The sequence below is a fragment of the Lygodium microphyllum genome, chromosome 15, assembly GCF_053477565.2.
Source record: "Lygodium microphyllum isolate KBCC chromosome 15, Lygodium_microphyllum_v1.1.10, whole genome shotgun sequence".
Classification (NCBI taxonomy): domain Eukaryota; kingdom Viridiplantae; phylum Streptophyta; class Polypodiopsida; order Schizaeales; family Lygodiaceae; genus Lygodium; species Lygodium microphyllum.
Genome location: NC_141149.1, coordinates 16,568,231 through 16,594,620, shown reverse-complemented (window position 1 = coordinate 16,594,620; position 26,390 = coordinate 16,568,231). Strand labels below are relative to the sequence as shown.

Below are 26,390 nucleotides of genomic sequence, written 5' to 3'. Positions count from 1 at the left end.
CAGCTGCAAACTGCGGGTGGAAGGGGGTTGGAAATCAAGCACCAACTGATGGAGACAACAATGGACAGCTTCGGCTGAGATATCATCCGCGAACGGGGTGTGGGCAACAAGCTGAAACACCTGAAATCTGCAAAAACGAGATTTTGATGCAGCAGAAGAAGAAAAGAAGTGGATGCCGAACCCGCCACCAATCTTTGCCTTCACTGGAGTGGAGGAACTTTGCCGTTGTTTGAGCAAATCCAGCTCTAATACCATGTCAAAAGATGACGCACCAACGAGACAATAGGGTTTGCGGGGAGGAACACAGAGTGAACTCGGCAAACATGGAGAAGAGAAGAGAAGAGAGAAGAAACTCTGATGAATGGAATGAAGTTATGAATCATGGAGTGAATGTGATACAAGGGAACAAGGGTACCGTAGCACAAGGAAGATGATGAAGACAGCTACGAACCACGAACCACAATGTCCTCTTGAAGGGGTGTGAGGGTAGTGGAGAGGCTAGAGAGAAGAGGTGATGGACTAAATGAATCAGCCCTGAGAAATGAATGAGAGAGTGGCCTATAAATAGGCAGAGTCAGTCTAGGATGGCGCCCCTTTTTGGGGCTGCAAACCCTAAATGCAAAACGCAAAAACGCAAAAACGCAAACTGCGGGTAAAGGGTTTCTCAACACCTCCTTCCCCTACACAACAAAACCCAGAGGCTGTAAAACATAAATCTCTCCCCTCAAGGACACCATTCAAGAAGGCAAACTTTACATCCATCTAATAAACAAGCCAACGATGGTGGGCTGCAAGAGCCAAAATAACCCAAATAGTAGACATCCAAGCCGTAGGTGCAAAAGTCTCAAAATAGTCCAACCTTGCCCACTGAGCAAAACCCCTGCACAAGAGAACCAAGAGGCTGTAAAACATAAATCTCCTTCTCAAGGACACCATTCAAGAAGGCAAACTTTACATCCATTTGATAAACAGGCCAACAATGGTGGGCTGCAAGAGCCAAAATAACCCAAATAGTAGACATCCAAGCCAAAGGTCCAAAAGTCTCAAAATAGTCCAACCTTGCCCACTAAGCAAAACCCTTGGCAACAAGCCTAGCTTTGTGCTTGTCCAAGGAACCATTTGCAAGGTACTTGGTCTTATAGACCCACTTCACACCTATCACCTTCTGCTTCGAGAGATGCAGAACTAGCTCCCAAGTTTGATTATGCTCAATGGAATCGAGCTCCTCCAACATGGCTTGACGCCAGATATCCTGTGCAAGAGCCTCCTCAACTGTAGTAGGCTTACTATCCTGAAGAATCTATAACGTAGAAGGATAGTTCACACAAAGTGAGCAATTCCACTTGACCTACAAGCGAGCCGATCTCCATGGATGTGTAGGAGAAGCAAAAAAGTGAGAAGCACATGAATCCTACATGAGCTGTTGGTACCATTGAAAATCCAAATAGGCTCATCCTGCTACGAGGGAGATTGTGGAGTCTCCGATAGCTGCAATGCACCTCTCTGGGGTAGGGACTCCCCCTCACCAAGCGAAGGTAAATCCTCCTCATCTGAAGAAAACTCCCTCTCAGACAGCTCAACACTCCTAAAAGCCTCCAAAGGGGAGGCAAAAGGGATAGTAGTATGCGATGAAGTAGAAGTAGTCGTATCTATCAGGGGTGGTAGGTACATCGGAGCAAAGGAAAAAGAAGAGGGAGCGAGAGGAACCGAAGATGAAAAAGGGATGCGAAGAGGCAACCTTGAGGGGAGTAGAGGAATTGAGGATAGGGGAGGGTCAGCCGATGACTAAGAATCACCTACAATAGAACCATCAATCGAATCCTCGAAGGTCGAAGCCTCATCGAAGATCGCATCCCTACTCACCTCAATCTTCCATGTCATTGGATCATAGCCCTTCGTGATAGTGTTGTAGCCCATGAAGATGAGCTTCCTTGACTTCGAGTCAAGCTTGGTCTTCCTCTTCTTCTTGTCCACATGGACAAAAGGATCACAACCAAAGATGCAAAAATGCGACATGAAAGGCTTTCAACCAAAGAACGCCTCACAAGGAGTCATGCCTTGTAACGCTGAAGTCAAGGAGCAATTGCGGATATGAACCGCAGTAACCAGTGCCTCACCCCAAAGGAAATGAGAAACACCCCGATGCTCCAACAACAATTGAGCCATCTCTAGCATGGTTCAATTCGCACGCTCCACCACACCATCCTCCGAAGGTGTGTTCACATAGATATACTCCACAAAAATGTCATGATCCCTGCAAAAATAAGAAAAGAGGTTAGAAGTAAACTCGCCACCATGATTTGCTCGCACACCATAAACTTTTCGAAGTAGTCTATGTCTCCACAAACACCTTCAACTCGCAGAATTGGGAGTACACCTCGCTCTTATACTCCAGAAAATAAGGCCACACATAACGACTGAAATCGTCTATGATCAACATCAAATACTTGGCCTTCCCAAGGGAGACTGTGCCCATAGGTCCGCAAAGGTCGGTGTGAACCAATCAAGCGTTATAGAAGCCCTCTTAGTAGCAACCTAGGGATGTGGCTGCCTATGTTGCTTGCCCCTCAAACAGCTAGGGCACAAAGTGTGAATAGGAGGGAAATTAGGAAGTCCCTCCACCATCTTCTTCTAAGAAGCCGGTCACATCACATCAAGATGAAGATGATCATAACAAGCATGCCAAAGCAGCCCAAGCTCATGGGAAAACCATGCAGCTAAGGCTATGAGTATGTAAAGCCCCCCTCCTAGGACCCTATCCAAAGAATGGTACTTGTAGAAGCATCCTCCACTGTCTTTGCATCCTCTGTAAAGACCACATGGGTTCCAAACCGCATGAGACTGTTAGCAGAGTATTTGTCAGCTCATGTGTGAGTCTGAGCTTGATCTGGGCTGGGCATTTTTTAGGTATTTTAGGTTTTTTCTAGTGTGGCATTTTATGCAAGTGGAGCATTTTATGCACCAGTCGGCCAGCTTTAATGCTGTCCGACCAGCATTATTGCTCCCCACTTTTTCAGCCTATTTATACTCAGTGGCGCCTCCTCAGTCAGTCACATCATCTTCACCATCTGCAGACTCTGTGGAGAGAGGAGCCAGTGCCAGTGCCCACGCAACCAGTGACTCACTGTTGTATGCGACTGTCTCGTGTTCAGATATATGGATTCCATTTCCCGTGCATACATCTGAGTTCTCATCTGTATCGTGTTCTTTTCTTTTCTCTTTTTGTCTTGTGTTTCAGCAGTTTATTTCAGCACATGTTTATGCTTCCACCGCTGCTCCACTTCTGACATAGTATCAGTTTTCAAGATTTGTGTTTCTGCTGTGTTTTCTTGCTGATTTCAGGACTGTTTTGTACCCCTGGTGATCAGACGACTGCTGTCGCAGCCAGGCGACCTGTTTTGGAGCTGTTTTCAGCCTGCGTTTTTTGCAGTTTTGCCATCGCCTGCTGCCTCCGCACCCTCTGCTGCCTACGCACCCTCTGCTGCCTGCGTTTTTCATTTGCAGCTGCTGGCGACAGTTTTCTACCTGTTTTTCTCCAGTTTACAGCCTGCGTTTTGCTGATTCAGCATCTCTCGTGGCTGGGTGGCTGTTACTTCAGGCCGTTTTTGCTGTTTTTGGCAGTTTTAGACTGATTTTTTGACTTTCTGCAGCAGATTTTGTCTTCTATTGATCAGATTTTGGGTTCTATTGCATGTGAACTCTCGTTTTCTGTAGTCTGTGCTTGTGTTTTGGCTGTGTTTCCTCTCTAAATTCCATCTCTTCTCTACTTCTCTTCTTATCCTCTCCATATGGCTCCTCCGTGCACTTCCACTGATGATAAGTTACATGGACCTAATTATCTCACGTGGAGTGCTGTCATGAAAGCTTGGTTTGTGCAGAAGCGGCTATGGTACATCGTCTGTGGAGCTATTGCTCGACCTCTCCGTCCTTTTCCTCTTCCTGAAGACTTTGATGAGGACAACCATGATGCATCCTTGAGATTACAGGGGCGGCTTCCGGCCCATTATGGAGGTGAGGCTTATGTAGCTTCAGAGAGGGGTGACGGGAAGAAGAAGTCGAAGGCCCAGTGTTACCACTGTGGCAAGAAGGGACATTTGCGGAAGGACTGCAAGAAGTTAGCGGCTTCCAGGAAGAAGGAGCAGAAGACAAAGCGGGATGTTGACTCTACCGATGAGTCCTCTCCTTCATTAGACTCCGACTCCGATCCTCCGACCAAGGTGAAGTCCAAGGCTCGGAAGGGATCCTCTTCTTTGGATCGTGGGAAAGGCTTGGTGGCCCCTTCCTCGGCTGCTTTCTAGTGGTGGTGATGAGGTCATCCCTCACGACTCTCATGTGTGAGTCTGAGCTTGATCTGGGCTGGGCATTTTTTAGGTATTTTAGGTTTTTTCTAGTGTGGCATTTTATGCCAGTGGAGCATTTTATGCACCAGTCGGCCAGCTTTAATGCTGTCCGACCAGCATTATTGCTCCCCACTTTTTCAGCCTATTTATACTCAGTGGCGCCTCCTCAGTCAGTCACATCATCTTCACCATCTGCAGACTCTGTGGAGAGAGGAGCCAGTGCCAGTGCCCACGCAGCCAGTGACTCACTGTTGTATGCGACTGTCTCGTGTTCAGATATATGGATTCCATTTCCCGTGCATACATCTGAGTTCTCATCTGTATCGTGTTCTTTTCTTTTCTCTTTTTGTCTTGTGTTTCAGCAGTTTATTTCAGCACATGTTTATGCTTCCACCGCTGCTCCACTTCTGACAGAGACCATGAACAGACAATAGGTTAAACCTAAATCTAGTATATAGAGAACTCTAGCCAAAGAAAACTGCTTATTTGGCAATAAAAGAATAGTCCCCACTCCTCGAACAGGAACGGTAGAGTTGTCACCAATGGTGACTTTGCCCCCTCTAGCACTCAGATATCGAAGCCATTCCTGTGTTGGGTGTGGTGTAAAGTCCCTTAATCTTCGTGTGTGCAAACTTATACAGGTGTGAACAGACCCTCATTTGTACCCTAACATGTAAATACATTTTATTTTTTGTGTGTCAACACTCATCTTGGGATTCTCTCACTCACTCTCAACATTGTTCCTGCTCCATTTCTATCTCACACTTCATTGCGCACTCACCTCAACAAACTAGTCAAAGTTGCGGCAAGAGTGTGCATGCTTCACGAGGATAGTGTGAGTCAATTTAGCATGCGCATGCAAAGAAGGAATTAGATCATTCATCTTTTAGCCAGTCGATGGGCAGCAAGCATTCATCTTGATCAAGCAACTGGTAAGATTGGTCAATCGCATCTTTTCAAGCTAGCGTGGCAATGGATCAACAAGCGATAGGTCATTTTTGACGTGGTCAGGACAAGCCTGAAGCAGTCAACAACGTAAGCAGGCAACAGCCTGGTCAGGACAGGCATGAGTAGGAGACGGCCTGTTGGAGACCAAAGGGTGATTAGGCGACGACCTGGTAGAGACAACGTGATAGCGGGCAGATCAATGGCATCACGTTCATCATTTTTTTCATCTCTTTTTTTTTAATGCTGCAGTCTATTTTCCTTCTTACTAAAAAGGGTTCATAGGCATAAGCACAGCTCTCAGATTTGTGCATATTTATGTCTCAAAATTTGGGGGTTTTTCCAGATTCAATGCTATTCATACATAACCATGACATTGGACCCAAAAATTGCAAAAATTGTGCACATTGGTCTTGAAAATTTTGGGGATTTTCATGTCTCAGAGAAATTTTGCTCAACTAAGCCGAAATTACTAACATTGATGCACATTTGAACCCAAGAAATTTGGGGCTCTTACAAAATTTTGCTAAATTTGCTTGTCTTATGCTCTTCGGAACATATATTAATGCAATTGGGGCAGACTGGTCAATGAAATTTTGGGGCTTTTGCTGAAATTCGTGAATTTTGGCAAAATTGATGGGTAGGATGCACATTGGGGACATTGCTGAAGCAATCTTGGTGCTGTAAGCAATGAAATTTGAGTTTATTATCTCCCACTTGTGATATTCTGAATAAATTGCAAAGAATTTTGATGTTTTTGTGTATCAAAAGTGCTTTTGGGCACATATGTATGCAGTACACATGTTTGGCAGCTCCCATTGAGTTTATGTATTGCTGAATATTCATGGTGCAACAGTTTTAGTGATCATTTGTAGATCTAGGATTGTTGGAAATGTATTTTTGTTGACATTGCTGAAGTGGAAATCACCTTGCAATGGTGTATGCATGGATTATATGCTGAAATCTCAGTTATATTGTTGAAGGCATCCCTTCTACTGCTATACATGAATCTGGATCAAATCTTGTTCTTATCTCCTGCAATTTTGGGCTGAAATTAGCTGAATATTCAGCCTAATATTTACTGTCATAAAATACAGCATTGGTACTTGGCACTTTGTTTAACAATGGCCACTAATGCTTCTAGCAACACTAACACTAAATCCCTTCTTGAAATCAAGAGGTTTGATGGCACTGGCTTTGATTTGTGGAAGGAAAGGATGCAAGGCATTTTGTTTCTCAAGGACTGTCATAATGCTCTCTTGGAAATCAAGCCTGCAGCTATGATAGATGAGGATTGGGCTAGACTCAGCAAGAAGGCCATTGCATACATTAAAATGGTTATATTTGATGATGTACTTACAAACATTAAGTGTCTTGATACGGCTTATGCCATATGGAAAAAGTTGATGGACACTTATGAAAATACAACTCCAGTAAATCAAGTGCATCTCATGTGCAAGCTTGTGAACATGGAGTTGGACGAGTCTTAAGCCAATATCGGAGCATTTGAGTGCTTTCACAGGGATTTTGAGTCAGTTGCAAGACTCTGGTTTGCAGCCCTTCAATGATAAATTGAAGGCTATTTTCTTGTTGATGACTTTGCTTGATAGCTGGGAGTCTTTGGTTGTTTCACTAAGCAACAATCTTGCTTTAATCTTTGATGGTGTTAGGGGGCTCTATTCTCAATGAGATTGTAATAAAGTCCGGTGGAGAAAGCAGTGGTTCAACCTATCATCTTAAACATAGGTCAAAGGAGTCATTTTCTGAATACACTGCAGGTTATCTAGGCAAGGTTTACTTGGGTAATAATTATGCATGTGAGATAAAGAATGTAGGTACCATTAGCTTGGCCATTGAAAATGGCCGAGAGCTGATTTTACAGGATGTCAGATATGTACCTGGCATAAGGGAAAGTCTATTGTCAATTGGGCAGCTTGATGCAAGAGGACATTTTACTACCTTTGGTGGTACATCTTGAAAGGTTGTCCACAAGGGCTCTATGCTAATTGTTAAAGATAACAAAAAGGAAACTTTGTACTATTTGCATCGTAAAGCATTACCTAGCAAGTTTTTGGTTGTGGCTAAAGTTCATTCACAAATGGAACTTTGGCACAAAAGACTTGGCCATATGTGTAAACGCGAGATAAAGAATGTAGGTACCATTAGCTTGGCCATTGAAAATGGCCAAGAGCTGATTTTACAGGATGTCAGATATGTACCTGGCATAAGGGAAAGTCTATTGTCAATTGGGCAGCTTGATGCAAGAGGACATTTTACTACCTTTGGTGGTACATCTTGAAAGGTTGTCCACAAGGGCTCTATGCTAATTGTTAAAGATAACAAAAAGGAAACTTTGTACTATTTGCATCGTAAAGCATTACCTAGCAAGTTTTTGGTTGTGGCTAAAGTTCATTCACAAATGGAACTTTGGCACAAAAGACTTGGCCATATGTGTAAACGCCCCGAACAACGTAGTATGCTTAACAATTACGATATTCTCTTGTTTTCGAGATTTAATATAAAAGAGAATGAACACTTAAAGCTGAAAATGAAAATTACTCACAAAATTACAGCCATGAAAATGTAAAAGTAATGGAGACAAGATTGAGGGTTGAAGATGGGCAACCCCTCCCCCCCTCGAAGGAATGTATTTCTGCTCAACCCAAGTCCCTTAGGGAAGAGCTCAGTTACAATCAACCTGAGAGTGAGGAGAAGTAATTCTCACTCTCACAAGATCATGCAAAGATGTACAAACACACATGCATTATCTATTATGCAATGATAAGAACTGATTTCTTTACAGTATGAGAGAAGAAAGAGGGGAAATCAACCTTTCTCCATCGTTGATCAGCAGTACATGGATAGGGCTTGCTTCTTGTTGCTAAAATGGAAGAAAGAGCTCGAGAAGGAGGTGCTGTAATGAATTTACAGGCTTGCTATCCTGTAAAACAGCAGTGATAGAAGAGGGATATGGAGGAATTTGATAATGGAGAAGTGGGGGATGATGATGGGGATAGATGGGGCCAGTTTCTAGCTATCTGTGGGTGCTGTACATGAGTTTATAGCAAAGAAAAATGATGTTGAATGAAGAAAAACGAGCTCTTATTTATAGGAGAGGGAAGAGCTAGTACAAAAGGGGAAAGTGGAGTAGCACAAGACAAGTGTCCAACCACATGTCATGAGATGTGACAAGTGGTGGGACACTTGGAAACTTGTGTGACAAGTGTCTTGACACTTGTCTCTTCTCTATGGTCTTCCTTTTTGGGCTGAATACTGTCAAGAATAGAAACAACCAAATTTAGTAAGCACAGTCAAAGTATAGAATTTACTATTTTTAAAATGACATCCCTATTTTTTAGGAATAGCATTTTTAGGCTAATTCGAGGCTCCTAAAATTTAGGGACCCCCCCAATATGAGTGTCATATGAAAGCTTTTTCTGTGTACATTGCAAAAACGGTATCAGAATCTTCATGTGACTTTCCTATGCAAAGAAATGTGCATTTCAAGCTTTCAACCCACACATGCACAGTGTACGAGCATTTCATGATCATGCCATCTTGTTGATTGTAACCGTCTGTTCTGGCGGATCTAGCCCACACTTCAAGGCATCAATCCTTTCTATGTGCGAGTCTAACTGAAGGGGAGCTACAAGCTCTACCCCGAGACCTACGGACCGCTTATTGATCAAACGTTTCAAGCCGAGCGGCCATGGCTACCTCTCACATAACCAGCGCGCCATGCCTACCTTACGAGTGTAGTGAGCTTACCTTGATGCTCGATCGAGTATCCTCCTCTCTCTTGCACATCGGTAGCTCCACGATCCTTGTGGCAAGCTCAAGCAACCTCAATCCCTCTCCCATGAGCTCCATCCTCCATAGCCGCGCGCGCAAAAGAAGAGAAGAAGAGAAGAAGAGAAGAGGAGATGGTGAAAAGCTTCACCCTATTGATCCCTCACTCCCACACACTCACTCCCTCGCACTCTCACACTCCCTCTCTCGAGCACACACAAGCAAAAAGGAGAAGAGAAGAGAAGAAGAAGAGAGCCACTTTTTGCCACACACAAGAATGAGCTTCTCATTCATTTTTGAACTTTATATACATGCCCTCCCTTTTTTGGGCGGTCATCCCCTTTTTTTACAAGGCCGGCCATTGGCCTAAGCCCATTTCTCATTTCCCACCATTCTAATTTATCCTATTCCCAACTAATGCATACAATTTGCACAGAAGCGAGCCTGGCACTCTTTTACAAGGATTCGGGAGCGCTTCCACACTTAATGGTGCGCCTTTTACTCTTTTGCTGTCTCGAGGCGACACTGAGACTTCTGGGGGTCGTGCCCGAACATTTAAATTTTTCGGGGTCTGGTTACCGACCAAGGTGCCTTTTCCTTCTTTTATACTGCGCCTTTTTGCTATTTCCTTTTTTTTCCATTTTCCCGCTCCTCTGCTCCATTTTCATACTCCTCTGTGCTGCAATAAACACGGTAAACATTACCCCCCTCCTAGCCAAGTGCCAGTCCCATGGCACTGCAGTGGGAAGTAGTGGGATAGTTGGGTCGCTGCTAAGCGGAACTGGTGGGTAGATGATACAGATTCAAAGGTGAGGGTGTGAATGAGAGGTGATGGAGTTGAATGGTGATGCCAGGAGAGATTCCGGTGTGCTTTAGGCTTCATGAAGATGCTCGGCATTTCTCACACAGTTGTTTCCATTCGGCAACGGCTGATAGGTTATCTAGTTGGCTGGTGAAGAATATGTAGCCGGTCGTCCCTCGTGCATCAGAAACGCTTGATCAATAAGCAATCCCTTAGGAGGATGGTATTGGAGGGATTTATTCTGGAGAAACCCCCCGAAGTCTGCTTTGACAAAGATATTTTCGTCTTCGTATTGAAGATCTGTATCTTTGATTTGAAGATCTTTGTCTTTAATTTCAAGATCTTCAAAGCTGCGTTGAAGATCTTCACCCTTGCATTGAAAATCTTCAGGCTTGTGGAATCAATAAGCGATCCGTAGATCTTGAGGCGTTAGGCATGCATCTTTGGAAGATGAGGTTCCAAGATCTATGCCAATGGCAGATCTATTACTGAGTACTCCTTTTGCTCGCTTTGGTTCAATCATGGTAGTCATCAACAGGCAAATGATTGGCGACATGAAGCATGTTGGTCCGTCCAATCCAATGCGGAAAAGCTCCTGAAACAGCAGCAATGGTGTCATGTCCGGCACATGGAAAAAGTTTTGGTCATTACAGGATGCCGTGGGTGATCTTCGTCAGCTGAGTAGCCGGTTCTTGAAACTCGAATATAACCTGCAAGAAAAGTTATGTACTCCCTAAGGGGTGTGTCTGCCTCTCCGTGTAGTGCGTGGTGCCCGTGGCAGTGGAACAGGGAGATGGGTCTAACCTTGGGCAAGCCCTTGGTAATATCCCACACTTGAGGACCCAGTTCGTGTGTCGTTGGAGGTGCGGTACAAGTCTTAAGGTGACAGGTTTGAAAGTCCTGCCCTTGATGTGCCCTAAATGTGAAGTGGGGAAGGGGCTAGGGAGAACCCTAGGTGCAATGACTGTGGTGCACTACAAGGCGAAGGAAAGCTACAAGCGCATCATGTGAAGTCCTCTCTCTTATCTTTGCTTAGTAGTAGATTCATCCCTTGGGTTTGCTATTCTTTGCTGTTGTCTCTTCTCTCAAGTTCGCCTTTTCTTTTGTTGCCTTGTGGCTTTTTTCTTTTTCTTTTTAAGAGGCTATACATAGATGCATGTGATACAAGGGCATGACGGGAGTTTAATCCTCGTCATCCGAATGGCGGGTAGGGGATTGTGGAGGGCGGGGGGCTTTGTTAAGGAATCTGCGACCCAACAAGTAGCCCTTGAGATTGAGGCGGGTTTTGAGAGTGGTGGTGGAAAGGAAAGGGTGGTTGCACTGTGTGAATTTACTATCGCTCATATCCTCAAGCAGTGCAATACAGAAGGATGGCAAAAGAGTAGTGCGCATCATGAGGCGAGTCATGGTGCTGCTATCTATGGCATTGGGGTCGAAGTAAAGGGGTGGGAGGTGGCGTTCTTGAGGTGCAAACTCTTGGTAGATTAGGACCCTAATTAGTCTAAGATAATTACAGGTTGTTATGAAGGCGGGGTCAGGACAGGATGTGAACTCACTAAGGAATCTATCTATGGAACTGTACAAATTAGGGAGGGTAAATACAAGGGCATCCTTATAGGAGGTGCTATTGGCGTTATAGATGATAGGGAAGTCGAACCTGCCGTGGATGGACGGATTAAAATCCACGCCTACCCTTGGAGGATACGGCATGAAAATGGGATCGTTTCTCTCAGAAGGAAGGGTGTTACAAAACGCCATCTAAGTGTCAAGGTTGACATCAAAAATGTGTCTTCTCCAGGTGGGTTGGCAATTGTAGCCCTCCACCGATCTAGGCACCTGGAGGACTTTATCATGCCAAAATTCGCGGTCCTCGGCTCCCCAAGCAGTTGGGTTGGCCTCTCGCTCCGCTAGCCACTTGTCCTTGAGCCTTGCACCCATAGCGATTACATCATTTACAAGTTCAATGGGCATTACTCTATTTAGTGTAGTGGAAAGCTCAAAGCTCAAGTCGAAGGGGTTGCGGCACATTCCTGTTGTTCCCAGATGATCAGCTCTGCATGGAAGCCAGCGGGAAGGTCCTCAGAGCGCGGTGGGAGAGGGGCAGGTTGTCTTGGGACAAGTCTAACGTTCAGCTTCTTCCTTGCCTTCTCCACCATTTCTCTTCTGCACTTAGCCAGGGCTGCTTTCCTCTCAGCGGATGTGTCAGTGGGTTGCACTTCATCTTGTCGTAGAGGAGGGGGTGGTGGGACGTAGTCCTCCTCCTGAGGTCCCAGATCAAACTCTGGTTCACCCCCTTCTGCTTGCACGTCTTCTTGCGCCTTCTCTTCTGTGAAGCCAAGCTCGTCAATTTCTTGCACCGTCAGGCCTACCTGTGTAAGGTATTTTCTTTGCTCCTCCAGGCTTCTTCCTCCTCCTCAGCCCTTCTTTTCCTCTCCTCTTCGGCCTTTCTAGACTCCTCTTCCATTCTTTGTGCATCCTCTTTTTCTTTCCTTTTCCTCTCTGCTTCCTGGGCTCTTGACACTCTTTGTACTTTTTGCAGTTCTTCTTTCTCTTTCTTTCTTCTTTCTTCTTCCCTTTGCTGTTGGAAGCGTGTGCTGCTCTCTTTGCTGCTGCTGGCGCTGTTCCTCCTGTTTTTCTTCTTCATCGCTAGTCTCATTAGTTTCTGTTTCCTCATCAGAGCCAGAGGATTCTTTATAGTGTGGTGAGGGTGGCGGTCTCTCCTGCTCCTCTGCTGCTCCTGCATCCTTTACCGCTTCTTCAATGAGGGCGGTTAGTACACCTCCATATCCAACGAATGATGCCTTGGAGGCAGCCTTCTTCCTGTCTTTTGCTACTGGGGATTCACCTCTAGCAGGTTGGCTTCCCAAACCCAATGCTACGGCGGCCTTCTCGATTGTGTGTCGTACATACTCATTCCAATCGACCTCTTCTGGTGCATTGGCCGCGAGGCTTTCGTGCACAGGCACATTTATTCTGCCCATATAGGCAGTATATCGATGGATGGAGAAGAGGGTGTGCATAACTTTAGCACGCATGCGGATTTCATCATCAGGAATGTCCTGGATGTTGACTTCGTCGTTGGACCGCACCTGGTTCCTGTCCATTTTTAGCATGGCGAAGACGTCCCTTTTTGGTCTCTTTACGGCTCTTGATTCCAGGCCCAGTGCCTTTTCTACCAGTTCCTTGCTTAAGGGCACCCTGACTTGCCTGGCAGCATCCCCCCTTCCCACAGTCACCGTGGCACTCTTGGAGGCAGAGTCCAAAGTTCGTAAAAACTCAACACACCTTGCATGATCCACCCTTTGCTCCGTCTTCTCCACATACTTGGTCATTTTGCACTTTTCTATAACCTGCTTAGCTGCTTCCTCTGTTTCCACGACCCTGGATAGGTTATGGACAGTTCGGAAATTCAGCCGTCCGTAAGCTTGAATTTCCAGATTCAGCATGTATTTTTGCTTTTCTTCTTCCGTGAAGGGAAGCTTATGAGCGCGATCGTGATGAGCCATCTTGGGTTCCTGCCCGGCAAAAATACTTTTCATTAATCACAAGTGGAAAAGGGAAACATGGCTAAATGAAGCTAAGCATGAAAATTACGCAAACAGGAATGCAAAGAACTTGAACAATTTTGCTCACTAATTTTTATTTTGATCACTACTGAGTTCAACCTTTCAACAACTATTTATGCCTTCTTGGCCTTCCTCCCCCTCGGAAAGATGAAAATCCTTCCTAGGATTTGAACGAAGTGGTGAGGATATCAAAGGTGATTGTGATGGGGTGTTCCGGCCAACAGCCACTCATAAAATGCAGGGTTGTACTCAAGTTGAGCGTGACGATCGAGTTCACAAGGTTATACAGAAACTTGGGAGGGTCCTAGTAAGTAAATCGTAGTCATGGACTAGTTCCTGTACTGAGACTAGGAATTCTCCTAGGTCTAGCCGGTCCTCTTCTCGATCGTCTCTTGATCCTGACATTGTTTCTGCCTCCAATTCTACAAGGCCGTCGATCAGTTCGAGTAGTTCTGGCAGCACCCGATCCGCTATGTTGTCGTCTTCTGGATCCTCACGTCCACTTAACGTCCTCCTGGGTCCTAACCCTGTTTGTCTGCTAAGTCTTGGGGTTCACTCCTATTGGTGGGTTCCTTGAATGATTATGTCCGAGTATATTCCTTGTTATTATAACCAATCCTCAAATTATGTACACTCAGTGTGATGTCTGTGCGTTTGGTGCAAAATCAGGCCACTGGGTACGAGGTCAGCACACAGCTTCCTGGTTAAAATCTGGGTCTCTGCCGTGTCTCTCAGGTATGTGGGGGTCTGATGTCTGGTCTGCGACTGCGACTAGGCTGTGTCAATACACTCCACTAGGTTTCCTAGCCACACGGCCAAGTTTTCTATGTTTTCTCGCACCTATAAGGTCGCACTAGTGTCGGCAACACGGGTCTGGGCTTAAATTATTAAAATAATGTCCAAACCGCCGAAGTCCGAATGTCTCGTTCGGCCGGGCCGAAGGCCAAATGGCCGAGTCCGAGGGCCGAAGTCGAGTTGGGCCGAATGGCCGGGTTCGGGCGGGCCGACTCGACCGTCCGAACACCGAATGGCCGAATCCGAATTCGGAGGGGCCAAACCGCCAAAGCCCGAATGATAAGGTCCAAATGGCTAGATGGCCTGAAGGCCGAACTCCAAAGCCCGAATGCCTTCGTTCGGGCGGCCCAAAGGCCGAAGCCCGAATGGCACGTGGCCGAATACCCGAAGACCGAACGCCAAACCCTAGGTTCGGGGCAGCCAACTACCCAATTCTGGGGTTCAAGCGTCCGAGCGCGTCGGGGTCGGCACACTTCGGACAATGAAAATGGTGCCGAATCTAGTGTTTTGCTGACGATTAGCTATTCTAGGTTGTTAAATACACACAAGTGCATGCCGGGGAAGAGATTTGTATACCTGTAGCACCCCGGAAGTGATCAAAGGGCGTCCGCTCCTCTCATGTGCCTGTAGCTCTCTCACTCTCTCTTACTCTCTCTCAACTCAATCAGAATGCAAATGAGCTCTTCTCCCCTTACCCCAGCCTTACATAGCATTGCCCAACCACTCTTTAACCTTAGAGCCTTTCCCCGTTGCGATTTTCACCTCAAAAACACGATTTTCGCCTTCTTTTTCTTATTGCAACCAGATTTTCAGCAACAAAAACCCTACCCTTTCAGTTTTGAATCTTAATCCTATCCTACCTAATGCTAACAAAAAATCACAAAACCAAGCATAAGTTGTATTTACCTACTCAAGCACTCATCAAAATACTTGCTTGTTCCAACGATTAAACCTCCTAAATCTCCTATCTATCTCAAGCACCGTTTCGGGCGAAGGGCCTACTTGTATGCTCGATTTGATGCACGCGGCGCTCAAGGCTCGATTCCGTCAGTCCCGGCAACGGAACCAAAATGAAGGGGAGCTACAAGCTCTACCCCGAGACCTACGGACCACTTATTGATCAAGCGTTTCAAGCCGAGCGGCCATGGCTACCTCTCACATAGCCAGCGTGCCATGCCTACCTTACGAGTGTAGTGAGCTTACCTTGATGCTTGATCGAGAACCCTCCTCTCTTGCACACCGGTAGCTCCACGATCCTTGTGGCAAGCTCAAGCAACCTCAATTCCTCTCCCATGAGCTCCATCCTCCATAGCCGCACGTGCAAGAGAAGAGAAGAGAAGAGAAAAAGAGAAGAAGAGAAGAGGAGATGGTGAAGAGCTTCACCCTCTTGATCCCTCACTCCCACACACTCACTCCCTCACACTCACACTCCCTCTCTCAAGAGCACACACAAGCAAGAAGGAGGAGAAGAGAAGAAGAAGAGAGCCACTTTTTGCCACACACAAGAATGAGCTTCTCATTCATTTTTGAACTTTATATATATGCCCTCTCTTTTTTGGGCGGTCATCCCCTTTTTTTACAAGGCCGACCATTGGCCTAAGCCCATTTCTCATTTCCCACCATTCTAATTTATCCTATTCCCAACTAATCCATACAATTTGCACAGGAGCGAGCCTAGCACTCTTTTACAAGGATTCGGGAGCGCTTCCATACTTAATGGTGTCTCGGGGCGACACTGAGACTTCTGGGGGTCATGCCCGAACATTTAAATTTTTCGGGGTCTGGTTACCGATCAAGGCGCCTTTTCCTTCTTTTATACTGCGCCTTTTTGCTATTTTCTTTTTTTTCCATTTTTCCGCTCCTCTGCTCCATTTTCCCGCTCCTCTGTGCTGCGGTAAACACGGTAAACACTAACCCTGATATGCATGAGTTCTGGTCACAGGCGCCCAATCGGCCCATATAGGTGGAAGTGTGAACTATCTTTTCTCTAACACACCGCGTGGGTCCACCATAACCTGTGACCACTCATCAGTGGGCCAGCTTCAATGCACTTTTCTTTATATCTAATTAGTACAAAGGAAACAAATTTAATAAATCATTAAATAGACAAATTAATGAAAAAGGATACAAATTCTGTTTCTATAGAGTTGTGACAGCCCTCTGGCTTTTATTCAGCCGTCCTCAGTTGAAAAGCTTCCTGATATGGCTGAAGAATGTCTGGGTAATCCTTCATGAATTTTTCGTTTACCCACCACTGTGCATCTATTGTGGGTAGATTCTTGAATTTTAGTAAGAATTTTCGTATCACAAGGCCACTTCTCGTGGTTCGATCCTTGTGAAACAAAATCTGTTCAGGTTCCAAGAGTTGCTCTGTTTCTTCAACTTCTAGGGGATCTTCAGTAATGGGTTCCTTTGGTTCTGGTCCTATGTAAGGTTTTAGCAAACTTACATGAAAAGCATTGTGTATTTTCCAATGAGCAGGAAGCTCAAGTCGATAAGAAACTTCATTTATTTTCTCAATCACTTTGAAGGGTCCAAAGTATATACTGGAGAGCTTTGGAAAAGATGAATTTTGACAGGAACCTTGTTTGAGTCTACTTTTATCAAACTTTAGCAAGACATATTGACCTTTTTCAAAAGCCAAAGGTCTTCTTCATTTATCTGCTTGCTTCTTTTGTCGCTCTTGGGCAACTTTGATAGTGGCTCGAACTTGATCCATTGCTGTTTTTAAATCTGAAGCAAACTCATCAGCAGCAAAAATCTTATCTTTAGTGCGAATAATTGGAGGAGGAATCACTTTACCCTGTACTATTTCATTTGGAGCTTTCCCTGTGGATGAGTGTACTGTATTGTTGTAAGCAAACTCCAATAATGGAAGATATTTCTCCCATTGTGACTTATGTTCACTAACATAAGCTTTCAGCATATCCAAAAGAGTGAGATTCATCACCTCTATTTGGCCGTCAGTTTGAGGATGAAAAGTTGAGGAGAACTTTAAAGTGGTTCCCAAATTCTCAAATAAAGCACGCCAAAAGTTACTTGTGAATTTGGAGTCTCTATCTGAAATGATCTCAAAAGGCATACCATGTAATCTGAAGATATGTTGAATGAAAAGTCTTGCAACTTGTGCGGATTTCAATGTTTTATGACATGGAATAAAATGTGATTGCTTGCTGAATCGATCAATTATGACCCAAATCATATCATGACCTTGAGGTATTCTTGGAATATCTAAGATGAAATCTATTGTGATAGATTCCTATGGATCTTTGGGCACTGGAAGAGGTTGCAACAATCCTGGAGTCTTCTGCCTATCATACTTGGATTTTTGGCATACTAGACAAGCCTCAATGAAATTATGTGTATCTCTTCGTAATGTTGGCCAATAAAAATAGCGCTCAATTGCACTTAGAGTGGCTGCCCTCCCTCTATGCCCTACATAAGGGGGTTCATGACTTTCTTCAAGCACCTTTTGTCGAACAGGAAGAGTGACACAAAGGCGATTGTTCATGAGAAGGTAACTGTCTTTGATGGAATAACCTGGATGAGAACCTCCTTGTTGCTGTAAATTTGACCAAATTGATGCAAAATCAATATCTTCATCATAAGTATTCTTCATCGTTTGAAAATCTTCATGATGAGCCACTGTAATAGTTGCAATGCGAAGCACTCTAGAAAGTGCATCACAACTACATTTTGTTTCCCTGGAGTGTACATAATTTGAAAATGAAACATAGACAAGAAATTTTCCCATCTTGCATGTTTCTCCTGCCAATGCTTTTGAGTCTTGAAATACTTCAAGCTCTGATGATCAGGTTTAATAAGGAATTCATTGCCTAAAAGATAATGTTTCCATATCTTCAAAGCATGAACCACTACTAAGAGCTCCTTTTCATAAATGTCATACCTTTTCTCCACATCATTTAGACAGCAGCTTTCAAAGGCTACGGCATGGCCTTCTTGATTTAGCACTGCACCAATATAATCACCGCAAGCATCTGCTTCCACCACAAATGGTTTTACCAAATCTGGAATGATAAGAACAGATCCAGAAGTAAGAGCTGTTTTCAGCCTTGTAAAGGTTGCCTTCTCTTTTTCCTTCCATTGGAAAGAGATCTTCTTCTTTGTAAGGTCATGAAGTGGAGAAGCCATACGTGCAAAATACTTGATGAAGCGGCGGTAATAAGAGCATAAGCCAAGAAACGATCGCACCTCATGTACATCATGAAGATGAGGCCATTCTTGGATTATCTTTATCTTTTCAGGATCCATCTGAATCCCTTCAAAAGAGATGACATGCCCAAGGTAATTTATTTTATGCATGAAAAATTCACTCTTTTTACCATTTACCAAGAGTTGATTTTGTTGAAGTAATTGTAGAACAATCTCCAACTGCTGATAATGCTCCTCTTCATTCTTGCTAAAGACAAGAATATCATCAAAGAAAGTACCGACATATTGTTGATGCTCTCTAAAGATGCACTTCGTCATTCGATTAAAGGTGGCTGGTGCATTGGTTAATCCGAAAGGAACCACCAAGATTTCATAAAGACCGTATGAAGTGCGGAAAGCAGTTTTGTGTGCATCTTATGGTATTACCCTAATTTGATGATAACCACTCTTTAGATCAATGCGGCTGAAAACCTTTGAGCCTCCTAGATGATCCAAAATGTCGTCAATTCTGGGAATAGGAAACCGATTCTTCACAGTGATTTTATTGAGGGCTCGATAATCAATGCACATCCTGAATGTGCCATCTTTCTTTTGAACAAGAAGAACCGGTGAACAAAATGGTGAGTTACTTGGCCTAATTAGCCCACGGTTGAGTAGGTCTTCGACTTGCTTTCTGATTTCTTCTTGTTGACGATGGCTCACACGTTATGGTGCTATATTAGGAGGAGAACTGCCCGGAATAATATCAATATGATGGTCTTCTGGCCTTTCTGGGGAAAGCTGATAAGGAAGATCTTCCGAAAAACAATCTTTATACTTTTCCAACAGCTGAAGTCACTCTTGGTTTTCAGCATTCATATTATCTTTTACATCAGTGACACAAAGCAAACAACATTGAACACAATCCTTAATTGCTCTAGAGACTTGCATATGGCTTACCATAGGTATGGTGTCTCCAAAAACTCCAGCTTGGATCTCGTACTTCTTGCCTTTGTTGGTGAGTTCTACCTTCTTTTTCTGAGAGATGGTTGACTCTACTCTATGATTCCAGGGCATGCCAAGAATCACATCGCAACCATCAAGGTCTCCGATACAAAAGGTATCTTCGTCACTATAGCCTTGAATTTGAAACTTGAGCTTGCCAATGTAAGGTGTCACAGTCTTCACTGTGTCACCTTCATCGGCATTTAAAGCTTAGCGAACTTCTCCCGAAGTGTCCATCTCTTCATTCTTTAATCCAAGCTCTTTAGCTAATTGCAAGGAAATGACATTTTCATTCGCCCAAAGATCTATCAAGAATAGTGCTTGCTTACCTTGCAACTGTCCCCAAGCTTTTAATAATTTGCGCATCTCTAGAGTGTGAGTTGTGTTTGCAACTACATCACTGATAGCATTGATTTTCACTGGCGACTTAGGCTTGTTGTCAAAAACCTTGCTTTGTCCTTTGTTTGAACATTGCTTCGCTATGTGGCATGTTTATCCACATTTAAAGCACTTCCCTTCTTTCATGAGGCGCTGCTTTTCTTCTTCGGAAAGTTGCTTTGCTTGTGGATATAGATTGGAGCGAAATTGAGGAGCATTAGGAGGTGCATAGGGCTTCATCTTCTTTTGATTTGATGGCTGCTTTTGCCGTTGTTTTTGTCCTTCATTTGGGGCTGAATACTCCTCATCATCAGCTACTCTCTTCTTATCATTCTTTTGGAATGATTTGTTGCCATTGTGCTCCATTTCCCATATCTCAGCATGGTCAATGAGTTCCCTGAGGCTAGAACAATGATAATGATTAAGAGCACTAGGAAGTTTAAAATACAAACCTCCTTGAAACTTCCTAAGCTTTTCCGAACTGCTGATCTTCTTGAAATGTTGGACCTTCAAAAGTAGCTCCCAAAATCTCTTGGTATAGTCACCAAGTGACTCATTTTTCCTTTGCCAAAGCCGATCCCATTCCATTTTTACATCTCTTTTGAAATGAACAGGAAGAAATTGGCTTTGTATCATGCGAACAAAGGACCGCCATGATTTTGGGACAGCATGATCATATTCCAACCCCGTCCACCAAGTATGGGCTAACTCGGTCAAATGTAAAGCTGCAAACTTAATCTTTTCTTTTTCCTTATACTTGTCACGACCATACAAAATTTGAAATTGACGAATAAACTTCAGAAGAAGATTAGGATTTCGGGAACCATCATACATACTGAACTTGATCTTCTTTTCAAGTTGAGATAGTGACTTAGTCTTCTTCTTCTTCTTCTTACGCCTTCATCCATGCCCGAATCTTGAGGTTGAAGATGATGAAGTGCTTGATGGAGATGGAGACGAGGGTGAAGAATGTCGACGCCTTTCACGATAATGAGGTCTTCCACGAGAAGGGTGTGACTCTTCGTCACTAGAAGAGGGTCCATCAGAGTACGCGCCAGATGACTTTGAAAAAGAGGATGAGCTTCGACGCAATCTCTTTCTTTGTCTTGAAGTAGAATGGGACTGCCTCTTAGAAGTAATTGGACTTCTTGATCGGCTCCTTTCATTGGTATGGCTTTGTCTCCTTAAAGCAAATGGGCTTCTTTCCTTGAACTCTTTGGGATTCTCAACTTTTTCTAGTTTGAGAAGTTGCTCATGACTTTGCTGATTCTCCTCTCTAAGACTTTGAATGGCTTGTAAGGATAGCACTCGACTGATCCATTGAGACTCTAAGAAAAATATGCTCAAGCACTCAATGCAAGGGCTGAAAACAAACAGACTTATAATTGTAAGCACTACCAGTGTTGGGGTGAGGACCGAGCCAAAGCTCTGATACCACTATAAATGCCCTGAACAACATAGTATGCTTAATAATTACGATATTCGCTTGTTTTCGAGATTTAATATAAAAGAGAATGAACACTTAAAGCTGAAAATGTAAAATTACTCACAAAATAACAGCCATGAAAATGTAAAAGTAATGGAGACAAGATTGAGGATTGAAGATGGGCAATCCCCCCTCCCCCCGAAGGAATGTATTTCTGCTCAACCCAAGTCCCTTAGGGAAGGGCTTAGTTACAATCAACCTGAGAGTGAGGAGAAGTAATTCTCACCCTCACAAGATCATGCAAAGATGTACAAACACACATGCATTATCTATTATGTAATGATAAGAACTTATTTCTTTACAGTATGAGAGAAGAAAGAGGGAAAATCAACCTTTCTCCATCGTTGATCAGCAGTACATGGATAGGGCTTGCTTCTTGTTGCTAAAATGGAAGAAAGAGCTCGAGAAGGTGCTGTAATGAATTTACAGGCTTGCTATATTGTAAAACAGCAGTGATAGAAGAGGGAATATGGAGGAATTTGATAATGGAGAAGTGGGGGATGATAATGGGGATGGATAAGGCCAGTTTCTAGCTATCTGTGGATGCTGTACATGAGTTTACAGCAAAGAAAAATGATGCTGAATGAAAAAAAACGAGCTCTTATTTATAGAAGAGGGAAGAGCTAGTACAAAAGGGGAAAGTGGAGTAGCACAAGACAAGTGTCCAGCCACATGTCATGAGATGTGATAAGTGGTGGGACAGTTGAAAACTTGTGTGACAAGTGTCTTGACACTTGTCTCTTCTCTATGGCCTTCCTTTTTGGACTGAATACTATCAAAAATAGAAACAACCAAATTTAGTAAGCACAGTCAGAGTACAGAATTTACTATTTTTAGAATGGCATCCCTATTTTTTAGGACTAGCATTTTTAGGCTAATTCGAGACTCCTAAAATTTAGGGACCTTCTAAAATTTAGGGACTCCCCCCCCCCCCCAATATGGGTGTCATATGAAAGCTTTTTCCGTGTACATCGCAAAAACGGTATCAGAATCTTCATGTGACTTTCCTATGCAAAGAAATGTGCATTTCAAGTTTTCAGCCCGCACATGCACAGTGTACAAGCATTTCATGACCATGCCATCTTATTGATTGTAACTGTCTATTCTGGCGGATCTAGCCCACACTTCAAGGCATCAATCCTTTCTGTATGCGAGTCTAACCCTGATATGCGTGAGTTCTGGTCACAGGCACCCAATCGGCCCATATAGGTGGAAGTGTGAACTATCTTTTCTCTAACCCACCGCGTGGGTCCACCATAACCTGTGACCACTCATCAGTGGCCAGCTCCAATGCACTTTTCTTTATATCTAATTAGTGCAAAGGAAACAAATTTAATAAATCATTATATAGACAAATTAATGAAAAAGGATACAAATTCTGTTTCTATAGAGTTGTGACAATATGAGCCAAAAAGGCCTTCAAGTACTCTCCTCTTTCGAGAGATTAGATGTAAAAGGCTCTGGTCTCAACTTCTGTAATGATTGCATACATGAAAAACATGTAAAGTCTCCTTATTACTCTAGTGTCGTTAAGAAGTCCAATGCTCTTGATTTAGTACACTTTGATGTGTGCACTATGCCTATTATTTCATATGGGGGTGCACGATACTTTGTTACTTTTTGGACTGATCAATCCCTGCACGCAGCCCAAAGCGCCAATGAGGGCACCACATCAAGCCGATGACAATGGCAACACCAAGCACAAAGAGTCAAAAGTGTCGGAGTATGCACCTATAAAGGGAAGACTTAAGACTGAAGAGTGTGTATATCTGCCAAGTGGGGAAGCTAGCGATAAATAGCTATAAATGCCCAAATCAGGTTGACCTGCACCAAGAGAGGCCATTAATGCTAGCTACCCAGCAATAAATGCTGGTCATTGAAGAAAAAAATACCAAAAAATAGGGGTGACCCCGAAAATATCCCGGATGACTATGACAATGTCTAGCAAGTATAGGCAAACTCTGAAAAGTAGTAATTGGCCTAGATATGCACACAAGAAACCAACAAATAAAGAAAATACATCTAAACTGCCAGAGCTCCTGTGTCTCCGTCAAAGAAGCTCGCAACCAAGAGATGATAGGCTGACATAACTAACATAGGCAAGCTATCAAACCCTACCGTTTTTGTTTAAACTAGCACCAATTGAATAATTGAATATTTGTCATGTTGGCCTTCAAGCTCTTGAATCTTCCTTTTTATCCTTACTACACTAAGGGCTTCTAAACCCATATGATTCCGAAGTTTCCCAAGCATGTCCCATTGATCCATAGTTTCTAGCAGTAGTTTGAGCTTTCCATTTGGTAAACTTACTACATATACTAAGCTTCTCATGCTTCAAAAATTTGCTATGAGTATCTATTAGATGGCTTTTTCTTGATCTAGCTCTTGCCTTAACACCCTTTTTTAGCTCAATCATAGTGGCTAGCCCATTCCTTTATGATCCCACCATATATACTTGGGCTAGCAATTTAAGTTGTTAGACGCACACTTGATTTACAAAGTCTCGTTTTGTTGTTGACCTCTATTGTTTCAGCACGAATACACTGTGTTGATAGTATCATACATGGCACTACTAGGTTGAGCATCTATTAGACTCACATAGATTTGAGTATCCAACAAATCTATAGAGCTTTCATCACTTGTGTCTAAGAACTCATGGGGGTAGGTTTAGGCTCAAAACAAGTCAAATCCTATGTTTTGTATAAGGGATAGGGTTGCTAGCATAATATCTTTCTTGAGTAGTCTCAAACCTATCTCCTCCTTGTTTCTAATGAAGACTTATCAATATCCTATTGGCTCTCCTTGATTACAATCACTCATGGCTTACTGGAGTGGTCGTCATGATGTTGCCAATGGCTCTCTTGAGGAAGCTTCCTTCAAGTGTTGCAAATCCACACAAGTTACCTTTCTAGAATCCTACAAGTTTTCTCTAATGGATCGAGTCAATAACATGGCCCATTTAACCTCCTTAGTCTGTAGAATGGAGCGAGTCAATAACATGGCCCATTTAACCTTCTTAGTCTGTAGAATCTTTGCCATCAAGGCTCAATGAGATACATCCACAAATATCTTGGACACCTTGAAATTAGAGGGCAATAATACTTCCAATGCTTGTAACACCTTTCATTTGCTCCAAGTCAGCTATTAAAAAACACCCTTGTTTCGTGATTAAAACCAGAAAAAACATAACATATGATGCACATAAGAACAAGAGCTCAACTGCATGAGACGAAGGGTTATCTTGGTAACATCAATATTGGCACTGGTTTCAGGTTATAGCTCCATAAAGTGAAGCCAACTTATAGTGAAAGTATTGTGCACTGAACACACCTGAAATTTTGCAATCTCATTGTCAAAAAGTGAGCTTGCTTTGCGAACTGGTACCCCGCATTTTTCAACACAATGAGTGATTTCTTGCTGTTCAATACGCCTATCGAAGCATTCATATGCGCACTTGAAATATGCTCGCTAACACAGCAGAAAACCAAAAATATCCTCAGTAAAAAATAAGCATGTGCACAAAATACAAGAGGGCTACAAAATATCCTGATAGATAAATGGCAGATGTATGTAAGAAAAAGGTCTTATTCCATTGCATACTTCTGGTGCATGTGCATGCATATGTAAGCAAAAGAGGGAAAATGTTACAAAAACACATTAGTATGCAGGTGCATATGTTGATCAACTTTTGGATTTTTGGCTTTTTCATTTAACTGTTAGTCTATGAAGAAAACAGGGTATAGTGATATTCTTTGAGCTTCATGGTGAGTTTCCACCCATTTGGAGTTTCCCACACAGTAACATTAAATGTTACCTCAAAAAAACAGTGTCCATTGATTTTGATTCAATAGTGCTCCCATGACACCAAGAAAATGTGCATGCTGGCATGCATGCATGCTTGTGGGAGTGCATGCATGTGTGTGTGTGTGTGTGTGTGTGTGTGTGTGTGTGTGTGCACGCACGCAAATGCACATGCACATGTGCGTGTGACCCTGCTTGTGGTTCATATTTCTGAGTGGAACTACATACTACAAGAATCCACCATAGCTCAGACAGCATCAGTTTCCAAACTTTTTGTTGTTTACGTCAGAAAACAACTAACACGCACGCACGCAACGAGAGAAGACCTGAAGGGTGAAGTTGGCATGGTCCTGGATCTCAGCAAACGCGTCCTTGACAGCCGCCTCTAGCCTTCTTTGAAGTTGGCGCTGCAGTTCTTCCATTTCTCCCTGCCGGTAATTCATGGCTGGAGACTGCCTCAAAGTATAGCTCTGCCGAGGGGAAACCGTCTACCTTGAGGTAACAGATGCAAATCCTTCAGCCAAGCTAAGTTACCCTTAAGCCCTTCCAGAACCCTGCGGGAGAGAGAGACGCACGCACACCCTTTGTCTCTCTCTCTCTCTCTTTTGATAATCTACTAGTTATCCTACTTGGAGGCCACTTGTTTTATTAATCAAGTGACTCGGGTTCAAATCTCCCTTTTTTACACTCATGCTAAATGACCATGTCAAAACCCAAGACTTCAAGTTCACTACGCATTCCACCTAACCAATTGACTTGCACCTACCTAGTCCTATACACATACGCACACATTCTCTCTCTCTCTCTCTCTCTCTCTCTCTCTCTCTCTCTCTCTCTCTCTCTCTCTCTCTCTCTCTCTCTCGTGCAGGTACCTCCTCTGTCTCTATTAGTTAATAAGCAATGAGCTTGATTTTCTTTAGCCATGCCCTTTTTTTCAATTCTACCTACAATCCACGCTACTTATTTCTTACATCCCAGATTCCCTAAAGCATCAAGACTTCAAAGGAGTTTATTATCATTCACTTGGTCCACCCTCTTATTTTGCATTCCCTAAACATGCATGCATGCATAATAAATTCATTCATGGCTTCGAAGCCAATGTGAGGTAGGACATTCTTTCAAGCCTCTACTACAATAAAGCCATGCCAAAAATGTGTGCCTCGAGGAATCTCCTCACCACATCTGCATCTTCCATCTATAATTTCCCTTTCCTTAGGTTAGTTTGTCCATTGATAGAAAAGCTCTAACCACTGCCCTCCAAGCAAAGACCTTCTCCCTTAATTTCAATGCCCAAATGCCTTTAATCACATTGCTTAGTCTATATTTAGACA

General features: G+C 43.5%; 1 protein-coding gene across 1 annotated transcript in view; it reads right to left on the bottom strand.

The window, feature by feature from the left end:
* Positions 1-25,681, bottom strand: part of LOC148024293 (uncharacterized) — a 64,038-nt gene extending 38,357 nt beyond the window's left edge. The window contains exons 1-2 of the mRNA XM_087693916.1: positions 25,386-25,681; positions 24,589-24,726 (exon numbers count right to left, since the gene is read on the bottom strand). Coding sequence (XP_087550042.1) covers positions 24,589-24,726; positions 25,386-25,502 — 255 coding nt within the window. The 5' untranslated portion in view covers positions 25,503-25,681. The remainder of the gene's footprint in view (positions 1-24,588; positions 24,727-25,385) is intronic.
* Positions 25,682-26,390: the final 709 nt, after the last annotated feature.